Source organism: Pteronotus mesoamericanus, unplaced genomic scaffold (genome assembly GCF_021234165.1).
Source record: "Pteronotus mesoamericanus isolate MK-2021 breed Mesoamerican mustached bat unplaced genomic scaffold, CSHL_Meso_final scaffold_21, whole genome shotgun sequence".
Taxonomy (NCBI): domain Eukaryota; kingdom Metazoa; phylum Chordata; class Mammalia; order Chiroptera; family Mormoopidae; genus Pteronotus; species Pteronotus mesoamericanus.
Window position 1 is genome coordinate 3,964,726 of NW_026555310.1, and position 21,239 is coordinate 3,985,964.

Here is a 21,239-nt window from a genome sequence, read left to right on the forward strand (position 1 = left end):
CCTGTGAAGAGGGACAAATTGGTGGTCAATCCAGTTTTGCCTTAGGGAATTTGTCTGAACAGGGACAAAAAGATCAAGTGGCAATGATAGGACTTTTAGTGCTTACAAGTACCCTTGACCAAAGAGATCTTAATCTGGGGTCCTGGGTAGAAGATTCCAGCCTAGTTTCTTCTACTGACTCCATGGCTGTTTTTTTTAGGAACCAGGGCTACTTGCTGGAAGCCAACCTTGATTAATATGAATTATTTATTCCTGTTCTTTTCCATCCTAAGCTATTTATTTCTATCACATTTATCTAGATATATTTCTATGGCACTAAGCAGATACCCTCTTTCCTGTTAAGACCACCCCAAAATGCATCAGGTAAAGTTATGGGGTCACATACTTTAAAAATCTGATTAAGGGGTGGAAAAAAGAATACCAGACATTTCTTCAATGGATCTCAAAGTGAGACCTGCTTGTGCTCTAGTCTCTAGAAACAGTTAAACCTGAGGTGTTCTGATTATCCTTAGGTTAGATGTTTTTTGGTCTCAAGCTCATTTGTGTCCACAAATTGGTTAAAAAAACAAAACCCATTAAATTTGCCATCTCTCATTCCTCCAGGCCTTGGAAGTGCCCTCAAAAGCTTCAGACAAGATGCTTGAGAAAATAAGCCTTCAAAAGAGAAATGTACACCACCCCAAAATCGGGTTACATTCCATAATAAAGCCCTCACCGTTTAGGTAGCAACTCTCCCATTACCACCGGGACAGGGCTGAACTCCCAGACTTTTACGACACCACTGGCTGCCTGCAAGCGGCCTTACACACTGAGATGCTGCTCTAGGCTCTTCAATCTATCCTCCACACTTAAGCAGATTTTCTTTACAACTACCAGGGAGCTTTCTGAAGGCAGCACCTCCTTCCAGTAGCCCACCCCACTCCAACGCTTCTCCTTTCCAGCTTTGCCTCCAGCTGGCCTACCAAGCTGTTTATTTGCTGGAGGCAGCTTTTCCTCATTCTTTCAGTTCCACTTCTCCCAGATTGAGAAATTCTGGGCTTGCTCTGCATTCGTTGTTTTTTTTCTTCAGTCTCAAGGTTTTCTTGTTTTTTATTTTTTTTCTTTGTCATCAGGCACCTCGTCCTGGGTTTGTGTGGCTTTGTTCTCTGCCTGTGGATCACTGATTGACAGGGCTAATGCCAGCGGGTCCTTAAGATCCCAAGGGATAGACCAGGTGGCCTTTTCACCCACACCCTGAGACTCCTCCTAATTGCATCAGTGCTCACGTACCTATGTGGAAAATACTTGTGGACCGTCAGGCTTGGGGTTAATTGGTTTCAGTTTACGTCGTAGGGGAGCAGAGTCCTGTTGCACATGCAGCCCTGGTACAAGTGCCCGAACCAGCTTTACTCCAAGAGGAGTGGTGTCCTGAAGGAAAGCAATGCCTTTTACTCCACCCTTTCATACGCCGCCTCCAGCTCCTTTCAAATGGAACAGATGAAGTCTTAGATTACAAATTTTCAAACTCAATTAATTGTTCATTAATATCCAGGAGTGGCAGATACACGCTGCTTCCCTTTTCATGGCAGGTCAAAGATGAAATTTGATTATGATTTGAAGGATGTGGTTTGCCTCTTAGTCCCCTGCTGTATCTTTATCAGTGTTCTGTGGCCCAGAGCAGCCTAAAGTGCCCTTATTTAACCAAGGGAGGCGCACTTGCCTGCATATATAGAGACAGGAGCAAGCACTGGGAGAAGTCAAACCCGTTCTGCACAATGAAGAAGCAACGTAAGACCGAGGCAGCACCACACTGTGAGCTAAGTAAGTAACTAGTAAGTATGCAAGAGTCCAGGGAAGGTGCCTGGCTGAGCTGGGTTCCCACGGGAAAGGTTCTGATCTGGAGGGACTTTCTGAAACTTCCCAGATCTGTTATAGAGAGGTTCTCCGAACTAATTTGTGCATTTTCTTTTCTCTCCAGGAGAAAGTCTGTATGCAAGTCAGCCTGTACCATTACAATGCTCAGCCCAGTTTTTTGGTCCCCAAGTTTTTTACTTTGTACTTCAGTTTGGATTTTCCTTTTTGCAATTTACTCTCCTTTTCTAATCTCTTGAACTCTTTTACCAACTAGGAAAATTTTCTCCTAGCAGTTTTTACATGAAGAAAGAAGTTGGAAGGGTTTATGCTTTTCCTCTCTAGGCCTACGACTTGGTTAAACAAGCTTGGTTGTCTTTAATATAAGTGTGGGGGATGTGTCTAGGAATGTTTCTATAGCTCTAAACGACATTGTAGAAAATTAGGGTGGTTGGTCAGACCATTTACTTTCTCTCCTCTACAGCACCGCTAGTCTGGCTGCCATCTTCAGAGAAAGTCTCTAGGCTGTGAGGCTGAGGCTGGGGATGGAGTGGGATTCCTTTGGGGTAGGTGGAGATAAAGCCTGGGGGAGGAAGTGAGGTAGATGGGTAGGATGGAGGAAAATGACTCATTACCAAGGCTTGGGAGTAGGGCATCTGATGAGGTCCAGCTGGCTGCAGTTGCTGATGTTTCGCGGTTCTTCTCAAGTGTGGGGTGCTCTTGGTGGGGCACAGATACTATGATATGGCTCTGGGGGCAAGAGGAAAAAGTCCTGCAGGTGGCTGTACTTTACAGGATGGAGATGTACTTCGGGGAGCCACGTCCCTAAAAGAAACGAGGTGGATTGCCACTAACTAACGTGAGGGCGAGACGAACTATTTCACGAAACTTATCTGTCCGCGGGGTGCGAGCCTCCAAATGCACACTTCGTGGGCTGAACCAGCCTAAGCACCTGCTCTGCGGGTTGTAGCTCTCTGCCCAGGCCGCTGGGGCCTCGCCCCTTGCCCGATCTCGGGGTGGGCGGAGCCTCGGGACAAGCCGTAGAGTTGCCACGCGCGCTGGCAGCTACCGGGAATTCGGAGAATCCGGCCAATAGGAGTGCACGGCTGCTGTCCTTTCGGCCAATGGCGGGGCGTATAGGGGTTGGAAGGCTTGGCGCTGGCTCCAGGACTATGGAGCCGCTGGCGCTGGAACGGCTAGTCTGGTGACTGCGGAGGTGGTAAGGCCAAAAGCGGGCGACGTCAGAGGTGAAGCGGCAACTCCGTCTTCCATAGAGTGGCCGGAACGGCGCGGGGTGGCTTGAGGGTCGGCCCGGGAGTAGGCGCCGGGGCGCGCGGGGCTCCGTGCGGGGCTCCGTGCGGGACTGTGGGGGTGGTACGGGTAGCGAGGGCCAGAGGCGCGGGGTCTAGACGGAGCCGTGTTATTAGACGGGAGAAGAGGGCGCCGGGAGTGGTGTATGGGGGTGGGCGCGGGAGGAACGACAGAGTTCGCGGGGCCTCACCCCTTCTTTCCGCGGCCTAGGGGAAATGGCCAACCCTTGGCTGGACCTGCCACTGCCCAGGCACCCGTGATCGAGGGTTTGGTGGGTGACCCGCTTCACTCCGCAGAATAGGCCGAAAGGCACAGAGCAAGGTCTTGGTGGCCACCTTCTTACCTGCGGAGCTCTGGGGCCCGGTTCGCTCCCTGGGCTCCCCACTTCAACAAAAAGTTCAGTTTTGTGCAGCAAATAGAGCGGCTTCCAGTGAAAGGGCCGGGGCGGTCCTCCGCGTACTTGTGTGTAGGTTGGGTTTAGGCCTGTTTGTGCAGTTATCCCATATGTGAGTGGGGTGGACGTTCCTGAACTGTTCGGTTTCATATGTATCTAATTTTAAAGCCGTCGCTTTTACGCCTATCACCTTTGGATTCCTTTTCACTTTTGTTTTTCCCAAATTCTCTACCTCATTTATCAGACTACTTCAAAGATCATCATTAGGGGAGAAGTTGAGGAACGTGGGCTTGAGTTTCCCGTGTGTGAAATGAAGATATTTTCATATTGTCCACTGCTTTCAAAGAAGTGTTATGAAATTAAAGGAATATGACATCTCTTTAAAGTGGAAAGTAAAAGCAAAAATTATATGGAAGGAGAGTCAGGGGAACATAGGTTTCTAGAAACTTTTGCTGCCCTAATTTTAGTGAGTATTCCTGTAACAAGGCGGGGGACACTCTGTCTGTCCTGACTCCTGTGGAATCTGAAGCCCTACAAGTTGGCACCACGTGTTCCGCTGTGTAAACTTTTGCATAAGTTGATTAGCCTTTTTGTTTTCACGTACTTAAGATAGGGATTGATAGTATTATAAATTTTATAGTGTTTTTGGTAACTATTAAATGAGTTAATACACAGGAAATGTTTCTGGCATGTGGGAGACTTTGTTTTTGTTTTTGTTTTCCCACTATTCCCTGTATGTGCCTTCTTTCTCCTTGAATATTCTAAACTTAACCTTTGATCAGAATCCTGGAAGACTATTGCCAATGAACCCTTGTCATTAACAGTGATCTGAGTATATAATATAAGTTACCCATGACTGGATGCTTTCTGCTGGGTGTTTATTTTTTATCATTAAGTAAGGTTGTTTTGAAACTATCACTATAGGAGGTTTGTCTGTGATATCTGTTTTGGGAACATGAAACCTGAAAACTTCTGCTGTTTAATTTCTCATTGGATAATATTGCATTTACAGCCTTGGGGCCTAGGCACAGTTTATTTTGTACACAGTACCAAAAAGGCCATGATTGCAGCATACTTGATTTCTCATGTTTCCGGAAAGGCCAAGTTGGGATTGGGAGGGGAATTTCTTGGTAGCTTGGCAGCACTTTTTGTTAAAGAATGGGGAAGCGTGGTATGAATCTACTCCTACTCTGCTGTTAGGAAATCAGCTATGTTCCTTGGATCACTCTACGGAGCTACCAAGCAGCTTTGGTTCAGTTTTGACTCAGTAGAAGTGCAGGTCAGAGGTTAGAGGTTAGAGGTTAGAGGATGGTATCCACAAAGTTATAGCTTGTCCATTTGACTTTTAGTGCTAAAAGCTTTGGTGGGTGCTGTGGAATCAAAGACATTTTTATTCCCTGCCTCCTCATCATGTACCTAAATACAAATGTGTGATGAAAGATTCATGCCCTTTTTATGGGCTTCAGAGTCTCTCTCAAGTTCTCTCTGGAAAACTCTGATCGAAGACTGTCATGTCTTCTAGTTCTCCTCCTTCGAGGAAGCTGCTCTTTATTCCTGTATCCTTATTGGGAACTAATCGCAAGATGAGAAACTTTGAATTTACAAAAAAGAACATTGCGCCCTGGTCAGTGTGGCTCAGCTAGTTGGAGTGCCTTCCTGCAACTGAAAGGTTGTGGGTTCGATTCCTGGTCAGGGCACATACCTAGGTTGCAGTTTTCATCCCCATGTGGATCCCTGGTCCGGGTGCGTTTGGGAGGCAACTGATCCATGTTTCCCTCTCACATGATGTTTCTCTCTTTTCCTTACTCTCTTTCTAAAAGCAATGAGAATATGTCCTCTGGAGAGGAAAAAGTTTTTTTAAAAATTAAAAAAAAAAGAACATTGCTTACTTTAGCAGTATGCTGGTCCCATTTGGCTGAAATGCAGATGGTATAAGTTTAGTTACTTAGCTTCGCAATAAGACAATTTAGTACTACTCCTGTAAGGTTGAAAATTGGATGTTGGCATGGTGAGAGTAGAGGACAGTGTCTTTGTGAAACCTCTTTATTCGTACTTGAATAAGGACAAAAAGGAGTGACATCTTTAAAGAGTTGAGTGTTTGCCCTGACCAGTGTGGCTCGCTCAGTTGGGTGGGCATTGTTCTGCAAAGCGAGGGGTCACTGGTTTGAATTCCTGTCAGTGCACATGCCTGGGTTGCAGGTTCAGTCCCTGGTCAGGGTGCATATAAGAGGCAACTGATCGATGTTCCTCTCTCACATTGATGTTTCTCTCCCTCTTTTCCCTTCTCCCTAAAAATAAATAAATAAAATCTTTAAACAAAAATAAAGTGTTTGAGGTACAAAGGGAAACATTTTGCCCTAATATTCTCATCTTTATCATCTGAGTCTCTGTGTTTTGAATAAAATATTTTGGAAAAGAAGGCTGGTAGCATTTGAATGTGTAGAATATCAGGAGTTAGAAGACCTAGACTTTTGTCTCACTCATTGGATGCCATTTGTTTTTTTGATAATTTAACACAAATATATTGAACAATTAACTTTTTTAGAAAAGATTTTATTTTATTTTTAAAGATTTTACTTATTTACTTTTAGAGAGAGGGGAATGGAGGGAGAAAGAGAGGAAGAGAAACATCAGTGTGTCAGAGATACATCACTGGGTTGCCTCTTGCACGCCCCCGCTACCACCCAGGCATGTTCCCTGACTGGGAATCAAACCAGTGACCCCTTGGTTCTCAGGCTGGCACTCAATCCACTGAGCCACACCAGCCAGGGTGAACAATTAATTTTGTTTTGTTCACCCTGGAGACACAAAGAAGAACCCTACAGGTATCATCCAGAATATCATTGATAAAGTAAAACATATATTTCTGGTTAGGAGGAAATCAGAGGAAGCTCACACTGTGCGAGTTGGGAGAGACAAAGACCATATATGTATTATAGGCTATATTTTAATAAAATCAGAATAGACTATAAAAGACTTGGCTAGGAATGGTAAAAATATATTTATTGTCCAATTGCTCTTTTAATTTAAGGTCAGAGTAACTTACATTTTTTAGTGTAAGAGTCATTTTTAATGAAGACTTAAAATGGGAAGTTAGGGTTTTCAGTGTTTGTGCCTAGTGCTAGTAGGTCATCTTATATGGGTTATTTTTGTTTTGGTCCCATTTATTGCTAATAATCACGTGTCTATTAAACCTTCAAGGTAATGAAAGGAGAAGTTAAAGTTCTAACAGGTTCCAAAGATCAGAAGAGAGGCATGAATGAGGTTGCAGAATCTTGTAGTATGTATTGCCTGTCTTTACACATAATTTGTTTCTTGCTTTAAGAAAAGACATTGAGGTAAATATGTACTTAAGCTGTTAAGGCCAGTCTACATTGAGGGGTGGGGGGACAATACTGTCATTAGAATGAATGAGTTGAATATAGCCTAATGATAATCATTTTTTATATTTACCAGAGCAAAAAACTACTTAACCAGGTGTGAGGGCAAGCACATTTTTTTTTTCCTGAGGCCAGAAGTAGGTAATAGATTGATTAATGGACTTTTTTATTTCCCTCTAAAGGGGTCTTTGAAATTGTTTGCAGAGTTGCAGTTGTGTTCCAGGATAGATGTGTCAGGCTGGGAGGCCGGGTTGGTCTCCTAAAGGGAAATGCACTGCTGTAAATTTCTGGTTAGGAGGAAATCAGAGGAAGCTCACGCTGTGCAAGTTGGGAGGAACAAAGACCAAGCTGTGGCCTCTAGAAGTAAGACTTCAATGAGCAGTGAAGGTTTGGAAGCTGGTTAAGCCTCAGCACTGAGCAGAGAAAGTGAAAAATTCTATTTAGGAGGTATGGGGCCCCTCTGATTCCGACGTCTCTGGTTGATGAGTGGCATTTTTGTTTCAAAGACCTGTGCTTCTTGACAGCCTGACCACATTTCTTCCAACTGTTATCAGCGTTCACACCCAAGCAGCCAGTTTCATTATCTGCTGTACTCTTTCTCCCAGTATCTTACTTCGTCTTTCCTTTTGCTAATTAAATTTTCTTTTTTTTTTGTGAGTAGATGTTCTCAATGTCAGGTTTTTCTTTCAACTATAACACGGAGTCTCAAAAGTCCAACTTAGATGAGAAGTGGCAGACTAGATATTGAGTTGAAATCGTGATCCTCTGGTAGACCAAGCAAGACTGCTGCTGTGGCGCACAAAGTCAGTGACGGGAAGAGCAGTCTAAGCTGACATTTCAGTGGCCGTTGTGCCAGAGAGAGAGAGTTACTTACACACATACAGATGCCTAGATACTTATAAAGCACATTGCACAATAGCAGCATTGTTTGTACTTTATGAACTGGGCGTGTTTGTGTGGCTTTCAGTTGAAGACATTCTAATATTACCCACTTAGGCAGAGAGGAATTAGAGTTTCTAGGCCTTTTTCTTAAGCGAACACCAGAAGGACTTTTTACTTTGCTCTTTCTGTCAGGAAGTAGATGTAATCAGTCTTCCACCAGTCTTTAAAATTTTATGTTGAATTGATTTTCATAAGAGAAAAAATAGGATACACTTATCGAAATTAAAAAAATATATATATATAATTCCATTGGCCCTGAATTAAGGCTAGCAGTTTGCTGAAATTGCTGGTTTCAAGCAGGAGCCTAAAGAAATGTCTTTCTACGGTCTGTTGGCCATTTCAGAACTTAGGAAATGTAATGGTCAATTCATTACAAAGAAACATCAGAGTCGTTGGCAGTAGATGTGGGCTAATATTTATTTGTAGACAGTTAATACTGGGATTCCAAAATACAGAGATCCCTGATTTAACCTGTTTATTGGAATTATAACACTGTTAAATTCAATTATTAAAAAAATTACTGTGAGTTTTCTACCAATAACAATAGGACAATTCTGAACTGTGGAAAAAAAAAAATCCAAACTTCACATCCTCAAGAATAATTTAGAAATTCGCATGGCTTTTCTAAGCTTTTTCCCCTCATCCGCAGTGGGGGCACATTTTTTGGGGGGAACTAATTAGGTAGATGGATGTCCTACATGGAAAAGATTTAGAAAATGGTGTATCTTTGCTGACCTGGAAGGGAAAAACAGAGGAAGTAATAATTTTTTTTTATCTCCACTTGAGGATATGTTTGTTTATTTGAGAGAGAGAGAGAGAGAGAGAAAGAGAGAGAGAGAGAGAACATCGATCAGTTGCTTCCTGTACATACCCTAACCGTGGATGGAAACTGCAACCTTTTTTGGTGTATGGGACAACGCTCCAGCCAACTGACCCATCTAGCCAGGGCTAATCTTTCATTTTTTAAAAAGTGACTAGTAATCTTCCTTATTATAAAACACGTAGGGTTCAGAAAACAATGAACTCTGTTTGAACCTTTTGAATACTTCAGTTTTGTTGACTCCCAGTCATCGAGGGGTAGAAGCTCACCTTCCTAAAGAACACCTTGTGCAACATAGGTGTTAGGTTAGCAGTAATGGTTTTGTAAGAATATCAAGTGCCATACCCTAAAGTAGACCTTTATGAAAAAGGAAATTTTAGGATTTGGAAATCTTTTATGTTTTATTTAGGACACAACATGAATGTTAAAAGGTTGTAACTCCTTGTTACTCTCTAAAACACTTGTGTATCACTTTTTAAAACCTTGATCTGTGCCTCTGGCAGTTTCTACTTTGTTACCAGCATGTCACTGGCACTGAAAGATGTCTAAGGGAGGCATCAAGAGAGTGCCAACTTCAGACATTCCTGTTCATATTTATTTAATCAGCTGCTTGCGTGTGAACACCTTTCTGTTTGCTTCTGTGAAAGTTCTTTTCCTGTATCAGCAATTTTCAACCCTTTTTCATCTCATAGCACACATAAACTAATTACTAAAATACTGTGGCACACCAAAAAATATATTTTTTGCCAATCTGACACAAAAAAAATCAAGGCGTAATTTTGATTCGTTCACACCAGCTATTGTTGTGTTGACTGTTGTCATTTTTTTATTTGACAGAGGGGAAAGAGGCCAGTGACTCTGACTAAATAGCCAGGAATTGCGTGTTTTAAAAATTCTTGTGGTGCACCGTTTGAAAATTACTGTCTGATGTAATGCTGTCTTTGTTTACATAAAGGAGGAGAGGAAAAAAGAGGGAAAGAATGAGGGGACTGTTTAAAAACATTCCTCTCTAAACCGTACTATTTTAGGGACACCTTTTCAACACTGAATACAGCTTTAAAATTAGTGAAGTAGTTTTGAGTGCCTTTGCTCTCTACAGGGGAATTTTACAAGAAAAAATATTTCAAATTCAAACTTTTTTTAACTATAGGGGAAAATGTTGAAGTTAATGTTATATTTATTTTAACGTTCATTTCTTGGGGCAATTTTTGAAACAGGTTTGAGTTATTCAAATTGTTCCTCCGTAGTTCTTATAAATGCTAAGAAACACACAGAATTATTAAGTAGATGTTTGGAATTTATTATAGCTCATATGTGCCTTGAGAGTACAACTCTTTATTTTGATATAATTTTAAACTTACAGAAAAGTTTTCAAATAGTATCAGGGAATAAATGATTTTGAGATTACAGGGTAAGAGTAATGATAGTGGTACGCAGCTGGTGCCTTGGGAGAACATGGAGGAAGGCCATTTACCCCACATGAGGAGCCAGGAAGTGCTTTCCTGAGGATTTGGCTTTTAATTCTTTGCATTCAGATGAAGCTCCCAAATCATAATTTCACAGGATGACTACTTGGGCACCAAGACAGAGCAGTAGTAAATTAAGCTGAGGGCAGTATATGCCTGCCAGTGGGAGACTGCAGATATCCGATTATCCGTTATAGAAGCTTTATCAGTGAGAGTCCCTAAAATGTTTGTTAAGAAGCAAATCCAGAGAGCAGTGGGTGGTTGAGAGCATCAGGACTTGACTGAACCTAGATTCAGCACAGGCTCTGCAGACCTGCCCTGGGACATCATGACAGATAAGAATGAAAATAAGGTAGGAGTTTGATCAAAGGAGGAATCCAAGACCCAGAGAAGTTAAGTGACGTAGTTGAAGTCACTTGACTTAGCAAGTGTGATTCCAAAGCCATGATTTTCCTCTTTCCCCGCCTTGGGAACAAGGAGACAATTATTCCCTTCAAGTCTCAGAGTGGAGAGAGTAGGATTTGGGTTGGGTCATCTGGATTACACTGATGGGAGGAAAGTATGTAATGAACTCTTAAAATGTTTCAAGAAAATCATTTGCAATCAGGATACTGGAGAATGCCTTTTTTTTTCTTTAAAGATTTTTTTAATTTTAGAGAGAGGGGAAGGGAGGGAGAAAGAGGGAGAAAAACATCAATGTATGGTTGCTTCTCAAGTGACCCCAATTGGGGACCTGGCCTGCAACCCAGGCACGTGCCCTGACGGGGAATCAAACCAGCGACCATTTGATTCACAGGCTGGCACTCAGTCCACTGAACCATACCAGCCAGGGCTCACTTTTTAAAAGTTTATTCTTTGTTTTCTTAAGATTCTTTAATATATGTTTAGTAATTTTTCTTTAAAATGTGTTTCTCTTAGAACTATATTATTAGAAAAACTTGAAATTATGGTTTTATGTTTATTATTCATTTGTACAAGTTTGAAATGTTTTATACATATTTTTGGCTAATTAAAAATCTGTTACTTCTACTTGTAAAAAATAAAAAGACGCCAATCCAGCCATTTGCAGCCGCATGGATGGACCAAGAAGGTATTTTGCTCAGTGAAACAAGTCAGGGAAAGACAAATACCACATGATTTCACTTATATGTGGAATCTAAAGGATAAACTAAACAAAATTGAAACAGGCTCATAGATTCAGAGAACAGAGATAGCCATCAGAGGGGAGGGGGGTTGGGGGGCTAGAAAAAGGTGAAAGGATCAAGGAATAAAAATTGGTAGTTACAAAATAGTCACAGGGATGTAAAGTACAGCTTAGGGAATGTAGTCAATAATACTGCAATAACTGTGTGCGGTGCCAGGTGGGTATTGGAAATATCAGGGCACTTGGTAAAGTATATGATTACCTCACCATTATGCTGTATACCTGAAACCAATACAAAATAATTAGAAAGTATACTGTAATTGAAAAAAAAGCAGGGAATGCATATCACCCTCATACATTTAAAAAATACACACGGTAAAAGAATTTTTTTAAAGAACAGAATGGTATGTCGTATATGATCAGTGAGAAGTCCTCATTTTACTCACCTCATTTGTGCTCCTCTGCTTCGTTGTTGTCCTTTGGAGATTGTGTGTATGTGTACGTGGATAGTATGTACATGTATGTATGTATATTCTCTCTCTCTTTTTCTCTACATAAATGATAGCATACTGTCTTATCAATTGGGTTTTCTACTTGACAACATATCTTGGATATTTTTCATATTATTTCCTACTAATATCTATAGACCTCCCTTATTTATAGTAGCTGCATGGTATTCCATCATATGAATATTATAGTTTATTTTACCAGTCCACTGCTAATATCTGGGTTGTTTTTTGATGCTACAGTCTTTTGATACTACAAACAATGCTATGGGAAATATCCTTGCACATACCTCCTTATGTGAGTGTTTCTTTAGGATGCATTCTTAGACGTGGAACTGCTGGGTCAAAGGATATGTGGATTTTTGCCATTTTAGATAGAAAATATAATTTTATTAGCATTTTTTTACTGTAAAACAGTCATACAACTTTTGATGAGGAATAGGATAAAGTAGTTATATTACATTTAACCATGAGTGCCATTTTTTCCGTTGATTGCTGTTTGATATTATGAAACTTAGTGGCTGTAAGAGAAGGTGATACTTTATGGTTGAGGGGATCTAGAATATCAAAACAGTATTCATCATGATTATCTGAAGTATTGCTGAGTTGATTCTGGTTGCTTATATCTCAACTTCATTTTTTCATTGATGTAATTAAATGACTGAAATGGCCTGGTGGTACAGCCTTAGAGAGCAAAACTGTCTTAATATTAACTGAGGTACTCTCTCCCCTGGGAGCACACCTGCACCTTTACCCTCCCCGCCCCCCCCCCCAGCATTAACCTTTGCCTTTCTCCTGAGCTCCAAGGGCCCATCTTCTGCCCCTGTAACGTGTTTCCTGAGCCTGCTCAGCCCCGCGGGCTTGCTTCTACTACCTCTGTAACTTTCTAAATAAACTTTCTCTTAAAAATTTTTAACTTACTGCTTCCATATGTGTTTGAAATTTTCATGGAGACATAAATACTGTGCAGCAAGCACACCAGGCATAACAGACCCTCTCTGCTCGCTACCCCAGTTGTGTTCTGTGTACAATGCGGACAATGGAGCACATAGTTTGTTGATGAAAAGTATGAATGAGAAAGTTGGAATCTAGAAACCATATTTTTCTGTTGGAATAATACATTCCTGAGATTTCAGAGAGAAGACCAGGCTTTATATTACTGGCCCTCTATGTAATTAGTATAGGAATAATCAGAATACTAATAATAATTATTAAATATTTAAAAAAATTGATTCTAGAGAGAAGGGAAGGGAGGGAGAAAGAGAGGGAGAAAAACATCAGTGTGAAAGAGAAACAGCGATCTGTTGCTTTTCATATGCGTCCTGACAGGGACCCCGCCCGCAACCCAGGCTTGTGCCAGCTGGGAATCGAACCGGTGACCTTTCGGTTTGTGTGATGATGCCCAACCAATGAAGCCACACCAGCCCGGGCTCATTGTTACAATTTTTATCATGAAATATTTCTGGCCCTGACCGGGTAGCTCAGTTGGCTAGAGCATTGTACCCATAGGCCAAAGTTGCTGGTTCGATTCCCAGTCAGGGCACATACAATGAATGTATAAATAAGTGGGACAACAAATCGATGTCTGTCTTTCTCTTTCTTATTCCCCTTCCTCTCTCTCTAAAAAATTTAAGAAGAAATATTTATGTCTAAAGTTATTATTCGGTTGGCCAAAAAGTCCATTATGTTTTTTCCATAAAAGACACATTTTTCATTTCCACCAGTAACTTTATTGATTTGGATACTTTGAGTATGTCGGCGCTCTCCTGCTATTTGTTTCTAGTGGGTAGAGGCCAGGGGTGCTGCTAAACATCTTCCAATGCATAAGACAGTCCTGCAAGCAAAGAGTTATTTGGCCAAAATGTCCAGAGTACCAAGGAACTTAGCAAACCACTTTTGACATGTTCATTCAGCCACAGTGCCTTCTCCATACACTGCACAAATCTTTTTTTCTTTTCTTATTTTTGACTTTCAGTTGCATTTTTACCTTTGTTGAAGTAATAGAGCATAATACACTGAAAATGTTGTGTATTTTCTTCCATCTTCAATATTAAAATGGCTGCACAAAAATTCACCAATTTTGATACGCTTTTTTTAATGTACACTGATATGACAGCTGTCACAATACAATCTAACAAAATTGTTTCGAATGAAGTTCGAGACAGATAAGCACCACTAAAGCCATTGTATGGAAAAAACTAAATGAATTTTTTGGTCAACCCAATATTTAACTATCACGTTTAAACGCTGCAGGCTTGGGGAAAAACACACTACTATCTCAGTTGTTTGCTTTTTAAATATAGGTTAAGTAGACTATTTTGGATAGGAATCTTCCTCAAATGTGTAAGGCACTTCTGTGTCTTCTTAAATAGGATATTATTCATCACTACAAAAAGTAATCTAACGTAAGCAGTTCTTGGTGAATAGGCCACAATTAAGAAACTTGAGCTATTAATATATCATTATTCTTAAGAATAATGTTTTCAGAGCTGATGGAAATATAAGGAAGGGCTGTTTGCCTCATACCAAATGGCCCAAGACTTTTTCCTTTATGAGCCTTAGTCCCAGAGCTGATCTGCAGTTTCTAATTTATCGTCAGTTTGGATAAGCTGAGTACCTGACTTCTTAGAATTATATGTAAAGTAAAAGTTAGAAGGCTCTCAGTGGTGCCAAGGGGCTGTGCTGCGATTGGAAGCTAAGTGGCTACTGCAGCTCTGGGTCGTCAGACGTGTAAATCCCACTTAGCCTGGGAGCTCTTGTAACTGGCTGAGGGCGGGGTTGGATTCAGTCAGTGTCGCTGTGGTCTGTTGGCTGCTGTTGAGCCATCTGGCTGCTCAAAGCCTGATAGGAGGGACGTGGCTAGTAGTACGTTAGAACAGAATATTTGATATTGGTTACTGTAAAGATGAAAATGTTTTCCAGATTAGCAAGTAGTGGTATGTTTTACAGCCCAGAAAATAGATGAAACCTAAAACCCTCCTTGAGACTGAATTCTCTAATTCTGTAAGATTGGTATAGTACAGAATATGTGGGTAGATAGGTTTATCTAAAACAAAGTGGAGGACCGTTCAGTTAGGAAGAACAAAGGGACAAGAGTGGAAAAAGACAATTTAAGCAGTAAAAGATAGCTAAGGGGAGGCTTTATATCTTTTTCAGTAGGATAGTAATTATTGGGATGAGATATTACCCCATCTTTCTCCTTCTGAATTTGGAATTGACTGAGAAGTAGATTCCTTAATCAGTAGATTGAAATTAAAAAAAATCAGCCGTGGTGGTGGGGTTCTCTGGAGAACACACCATAAATCAGTGGCCAAACGGGCTTTCTAATACCCCTCCCCCACAGTTGACCTTAACCCAACAGGATGCTGGACATTTCAGACACCTCCTCATGCCCACAGGTTGCTTATTGCGGGACTAAGAGAAGTGCCTGTGTCTTGCAGACCTGCCTTGCTCTCCCTGAAAGCCTGGGGGAGGAGGACCTAGCTCAGTTTCTCCTCCCAGTTGTTGAAGGGCGGGGGGAATGAGACCTCACACCCGAAATCCCTCCTCAGGGACATAGGAGGGAGGCTGGGAAAGTGTGCCCCTCCACTACCAGGGTGCGGATATGGTGCTTCCCCCGCCTTTCCAGGAAATTGGAGCATACGACCCTTGCAGAAGTCTTTGTCATTTATTTCTAATCAAAACCTCCCAACTACTTGTTCCCAAGGAGAAAGAAAAGTCTGAGAGTTTTGTAGTAAAAAGTTCATTCTTGAGAAGAATCAGTTCTGCATTCTTAGCCCCGACGTTGGTCCATGATGGTAATCTTCAGATGTCCAGTGGTTTAGACACTAGAACATTTTCTTTTTGAGGTCATTCAGGTGGCTAGATGGAGGCATGAAAGGCACAATGCACTGATATATTTGGGTCGGACAGGAAACTTCAAAAGGTTAAGTTCCCAGAGTCAGTAAAAACAAGAATAATTTTTTTGTTTTGATGCCTTGGTCTACTTGGAGTTAATGATTTAGCAGCTTGAATCTGTGACTCCTTTTTATTTCTTCACTCTATTTCTCACCTTAAATTGTTAGGTCAAAGAGGGTTATAGATCTGTGCCCTTAAATACTCATAGCCCTGGTGGGGTAACTCAGCTGGCTGGAGAGTCCTCCCCATTCCCCAAGGATACAGACGCCAAAGGGTTAAATCCCGGATCAGGGCACGTGCAGGAATCAACCAGTGAGGGCATGAAAGGTGGAACAGCAAATTGACATGTGTCTGTCCGACTGTGTGCGTGTGTGTCTCTTTATTTCTCCCTCTCTCCCTCCATCCCTCCCTCCCCTCCCCCTCTCCCTCCCTCCCTCCTCTCTTCCTCTCTGTCTCTAAAATCATTAAGGACATAAAAATAAAAAGACTCGTAGAAGTGGGGAGAAATCAGTCTGGTTTTAAATTTGGGTTAATCTGGAGGCGCAGCAGAGACTGGGTGATTGCCTAGCAGCTTCGCACATTGGAACCGGGTTGGTGCAGAGTCCTGGTTCTGGGAAACTGGGCATGGCCAGAAAGGGGGCCGCCCTCTACCCCCACGCAGGGCTCGGTGGTGGGGAACCTGGGGCTGAATTATTCATAGACAACCTGCTTCTAAAGACGAATGCATTCGCCTGCTTCCCTGAAATCCTATTTGCTTCAGTTTGGTTTTGAGTCTTGCCAGCAAAAACATGATTAAAACTTACATTTTTTATTAAATATATCTTATTCATACTATGAAAACTAATTATTTTCAAGGTCATCTAATTCAGTAGAAGAATGGTTCTTTTCATATAATAAGGGTTAGGTTGTACAAAGTACAAAATGCTGTTTTTGAACTTGTTAGTTTGTTCTTGTTAATTCCTTTCCCTCCCTTTTCTACTTTCCAGAATCCTATTCTAAGAACACCATGGTGTTGGGTCGGAGACAGAAGATGTCAGATGGTAATATACAGTTTTTTGTGTTATTGTCTATTTTTATTTGGAATTAGGCCAGGCTTAAGTCAGTAACAGAATTCACCGTATTTTTCTTCTTGTGGTCCAGTCCAACAAAAGTTGTCCCCATTTCCTATTCCCTAGCCAACAGTATCTTTATGGAGACCCGCTCTATTCAGGAGTTACCATCTGGTGACTTAGGCTGTAAATGAAAATGGATTTAGAACCACAGAAGCCTGCCTCATCTTGTTTCCAGTTCTGAGCCAAGATTAGCTACGAGTTTAGTTTCTATAGCAGTAATGCTTGCAAAGGCAATATTATTCACAGAACTGTCATAAAAACCTTAGACTGCTTTGGTTGCTGATAGCATTTCAGATATCTGTGTGGAGCAGTAAAATACTGAGCGTGCACCTTATACTGTGTATTCAATTAGAGCTTCTTGACTGCTTTGACCAATCCTTCCTAATTCTAAATTTCTCCTTTAGAATTTCCACTCCTTTTTAATAAATGTATTAAAATATTTTTAAATTTTATTTATTTTTAGAGGGGAAGGGAGGGAGAAAGAGAGGGAAATATCTGGTTGCCTCTTGTGCGCCCCTGGCTGGGGGCCTGGCCTGCAACCCAGGCACGTGCCCTGACTGGGAATCGAACCGGCAACCCTTTGGTTTGCAGGCCAGCACGCAATCTGCTGAGCCACACCAGCCAGGGCATTTTTTATAATTTTTAAAAATCAGTTCAGAGTCACTTAGGTAAAATGAGTTAGCTCCTACTCTTGTTTTTGTAACTGGAGATTGTAAGGATTTCTTGGAAATGCTGTGATTAGAGCTCTGTGGTTTTGAAATAGCCATTTGATGGCTACAGCACATTGGGTTTTGTATCTTTCTGGCAGATTCACCCTTTTCTTCCAGGCCCTACCCCCTTCTCTTCCCTGCATTTAATATTAACTGCAAAATGCCAGGCTCGGAAACACTGACGCACTAGTCTTAGATGAGCCCTCCTCTCACGAGGGTCCCCTGCGACCCGAAGTTCCTTACTGCAGGGCTTAGTCAGGAGGCGAAGGGGTTCCTGCTTGGTGGTTTCCCTGCAGCTTCTGATTTTAGCCTGAACTGTGGCAGATTTTGCAACTTCCACATTTTCTGAGGAACCCAACGGAGGTGTAAGGTCCAAGGATGTCTCTTTGAGTAAGCCCTGCCAGACAGCGGGCGGAGTAGTGATGGAGTGTGTCTCGCTAGGCTGCCTTAGTTTCTTCTAAAAGTTAGGACTTCAGGTGAGCAATGAGGCTAGTCTGGAGATGTTATATTTTGAGCCCTAGACATAAGTGTTTTTAGAAGAAAATGACATGCTTCTAAAAATTGCCAAGTTGGGGTAGAAGTATGAGAGTAGGAAAACCACTGTGAGATTAGTGGTAACACTGAGCTGGAGCCGTGTGACTGGGGAAGGGGGTGAGGGAGCTTTTTTGTATTTCTCAGATTTGCATCCATGTGAATATATTGCTTAGTCAAAAATTAATTTATTAAGAATATAAATAAAAGTAAAGCATTAGAAATAAATTGAAGTATAGTCAGGTTGGTCTTGTTTCTTTAAGGTATTATAAAGATTTAATTTCAGTATTACTAAGGATGACCTGTTGGTGTATTTTTTCATTAAAAAAAAATTCTTTTCAAATCTGGTCATTTAGATGATGCTTCAGATGACCATGGGGACTCTGGCAGTTTTGGTGCCATCAACCCTGCCTACAGTGACTCCTCTCTTCCGCGATCCACCGGGAACTCAGAGGAGCCCTTCACCACCTATTTTGATGAGAAGATTGCCATTCCTGAGGCGGAGGTTAGTGGCAGGTCCTCAGAAGAAAGAGTTATTGTGTAGGGAGAACGTGAGTGGAAAGCTTGCTGCACAGCTCAAGATCAGCAGCCTCAGATCTAATTTTGGCACGCCGTCTCTGAGGACTGAATTTTTGTAATCAGAATAAATAGAAACTGTTAAGGAAAATGAGGACCTTGAAAACAGTTGCCAAGTTGTCTTAGCACTTTTCTTTCTTTTTTTAAAAGATTTTATTTATTTATCTTTAGACGGAAAGGGTGGGAGAAAGAAAGAGAGAAACATCAGTGTGTGGTTGCCTCTCCCATGCCCCCTGCTGGGAACCTGGCCTGCAACCCAAGCACGTGCCCCAACCGGGAACCGAACCAGCAGCCCTTTGGTTCTCAGTGTGGCACTCAGTCCACTGAACCACACCAGCCAGGGGGCGTCTTAGTGAGCACTTTTCGATCGAGGAAGTTGGAGTTCTATGTTCCTTTCTTACAATGGGTTTGTCCAATTGGGATAGTGGTTGGCCACAGAGGTACTGATACTGTTTGTCTGGTTTTAAGATGAGAGGCTGATGGAGAAGAGCAGGTCAGGGAAGGGGCACTTACTTGGACAGAGAAGTGCCAGCTTACTGATTAGAAGTGGATAAGATGGAAGGGAAACCTGGACACACCCACATTCCAACATCCTAAATCCTCTGTTCTTGTGAAGCTGATATTTTTGGTTTTGTATGTGATAAAATAGATCAGAAGTTTGGAGGTGATAATCAGTTCTCTCTCTTCCTCTCCTGCAGTACTCTTGCTTTAGCTTCCGTAAACTCTGGGCTTTCACGGGACCAGGATTTCTTATGAGCATTGCCTACCTGGATCCAGGAAACATCGAATCTGATTTGCAGTCTGGAGCAGTGGCTGGGTTTAAGGTAAACATCTGGTCCTACCCGTGTCTCTTCTAAACACACACAACACACTTCCACGTCCTTTTCCTCTACTCTGCCTGTTGGATATCAGCCTTCTGGATCTGCAGGCAGATCCTTCATTGGCAGTGACACTTAGGTGAAAAGTACTTCCCCATTTGTTTTTTTTATTTTATTTCATCCACATCATTTCCTTGAATAAAGGAAAAACTGCAGATGGGAGAAACTGCGGCTCAGAGAGGTACACGGAGACGCACCAGGTTATGTGCTGAACCCGACACAGAACTCAGGTCATTTGACTCCTGACCTGGGCCCTTTCCTGAATGTGGTGTTTCCCATTCACATTGCCAAACACCCAAGCAAAAAAACCCCTCAGTTGTCTAATGAGCGCGACGGTGGGATTTTGTTCTTCTCTAGTTGCTCTGGGTTCTTCTCTTGGCCACCATCGTGGGACTCCTGCTGCAGCGCCTTGCAGCGAGGCTGGGAGTGGTCACTGGGCTGCATCTTGCCGAAGTGTGTCACCGTCAGTATCCCAAGGTGAGCGATGTCCTGTTCTGTTTGTCACTCGCGTCCTAGGAACCTGTGTGCTGGCCCTGCTGCTGTGCACTGAAACAGTGAAGGACGTGGGGCCCGTGGCCGTGGAGACCGGGAGTCCTATAGGGGAAGTTCTGTAGGTCCTTCTTGCTGCCTAGCCGCTTCTTTATACTCCTTAAAAATCTCACTTGAGATTCACTTTTTTCCAGAAAACTTCCTTAGAAAAATTCTGTTAAGTAAACATGACCATTTCCTCTGCCTTCTGGCACCTAGTAGTGCCCAGTGCGTGGAGGGGCGGGGCGCTCTAAGCACGTTATTCATACATTCATGTTGCTCTATCACTTTGCATTATATATATTTTCTTTTTGTTTGACTTTGCCATCAATTTGGAAAAAAGTAAGTTTCTTCTGTATAACACAAATTATTTGTGGCAGGATCTTTGGATTTATTAATGATTATTTTTCAATTTACCCTGACCCTGGATGTCACTCTGTCCTGTAGAGCTTCCGCCTGGACACTTGGGGCCTTTCTTCCTGCCGCCTCAGGCAAGGGTGGGGCCTGTGTCTGGAAGGCAGCTCTCCCCGGGCTTCACCTTTGAATAAGATACTACTGAGCTACTCTGGCTTTGCCGAAGTGTTTAATCTCCTTTCTTGGCTCTGAGAAAGTATCCTTATTATTTTTTTTCTTATATGTTTCTTAAAAGAAAAACTTGGTAATGTATAATTTCTCTTAGCTTCTTTATCTTAACAGTTGTTTTTTGTGACAAACTTTTGGGTAGTAGATACCTGGAGGTATTCTTTTTCTGGCCTCAGTGAGCCAGCATTAACTAAACTTATCTTTCACCTGCATTGTTTGACCAGATTAGTTTACTCTTTGGTTGTATAGTCCCCAATTCCAACCACTTTGCTCTGAGTCCTTTTGCTTAACTGTCCTTTTTCACTTGCTTTCCTGTTAACATTAAGGATGACCCCAGGCCTGGCCTAGTAGTGCAGTTGGTTAGGGCGTTGCCCTGATATGCCAGATTGAGGGTTCAGTCTTTGGTGCGGGCACATACAAGAATTATCCAGTGAGTACATAAATAAGTAGAACAACAAATCTCTCTCTGCTCCCCTCCCCTCTCTCGCCCTCCCTCCCTTTATCCTCCCCGCCTTCCCCGCTCTCTCTAAAAATCAATTAAAAAAGAAAAGGGATAACCCCAGCCTTTTCACATTTGTTTTGTCTCTTCAGCTGAAGTCAGGATCGATATTTTCTTCTGTAGTCATTTTCTT

At 42.1% G+C, this 21,239-nt stretch overlaps 1 protein-coding gene and 1 non-coding gene across 5 annotated transcripts in view; both read left to right on the forward strand.

Moving 5' to 3' along the window:
- Positions 1-1,728: 1,728 nt before the first annotated feature.
- SLC11A2 (solute carrier family 11 member 2) overlaps positions 1,729-21,239 on the forward strand; it is a 36,558-nt gene continuing 17,047 nt past the window's right edge. The window contains exons 1-5 of one of the 4 annotated variants that reach the window (XM_054591103.1): positions 1,729-1,800; positions 16,677-16,730; positions 18,400-18,548; positions 19,318-19,443; positions 19,855-19,974. In XM_054591103.1, coding sequence (XP_054447078.1) covers positions 1,755-1,800; positions 16,677-16,730; positions 18,400-18,548; positions 19,318-19,443; positions 19,855-19,974 — 495 coding nt within the window. In that variant the 5' untranslated portion in view covers positions 1,729-1,754. Of the gene's footprint in view, positions 1,801-2,955; positions 3,136-16,676; positions 16,731-18,399; positions 18,549-19,317; positions 19,444-19,854; positions 19,975-21,239 lie in introns of those variants that run through there. The other 3 variants (XM_054591106.1, XM_054591104.1, XM_054591105.1) reach the window with 3 other exon arrangements.
- LOC129085177 (small nucleolar RNA SNORA2/SNORA34 family) lies at positions 8,107-8,243 on the forward strand. The gene has a single exon (XR_008530676.1). It is a non-coding gene; the product is annotated as a small nucleolar RNA SNORA2/SNORA34 family (small nucleolar RNA).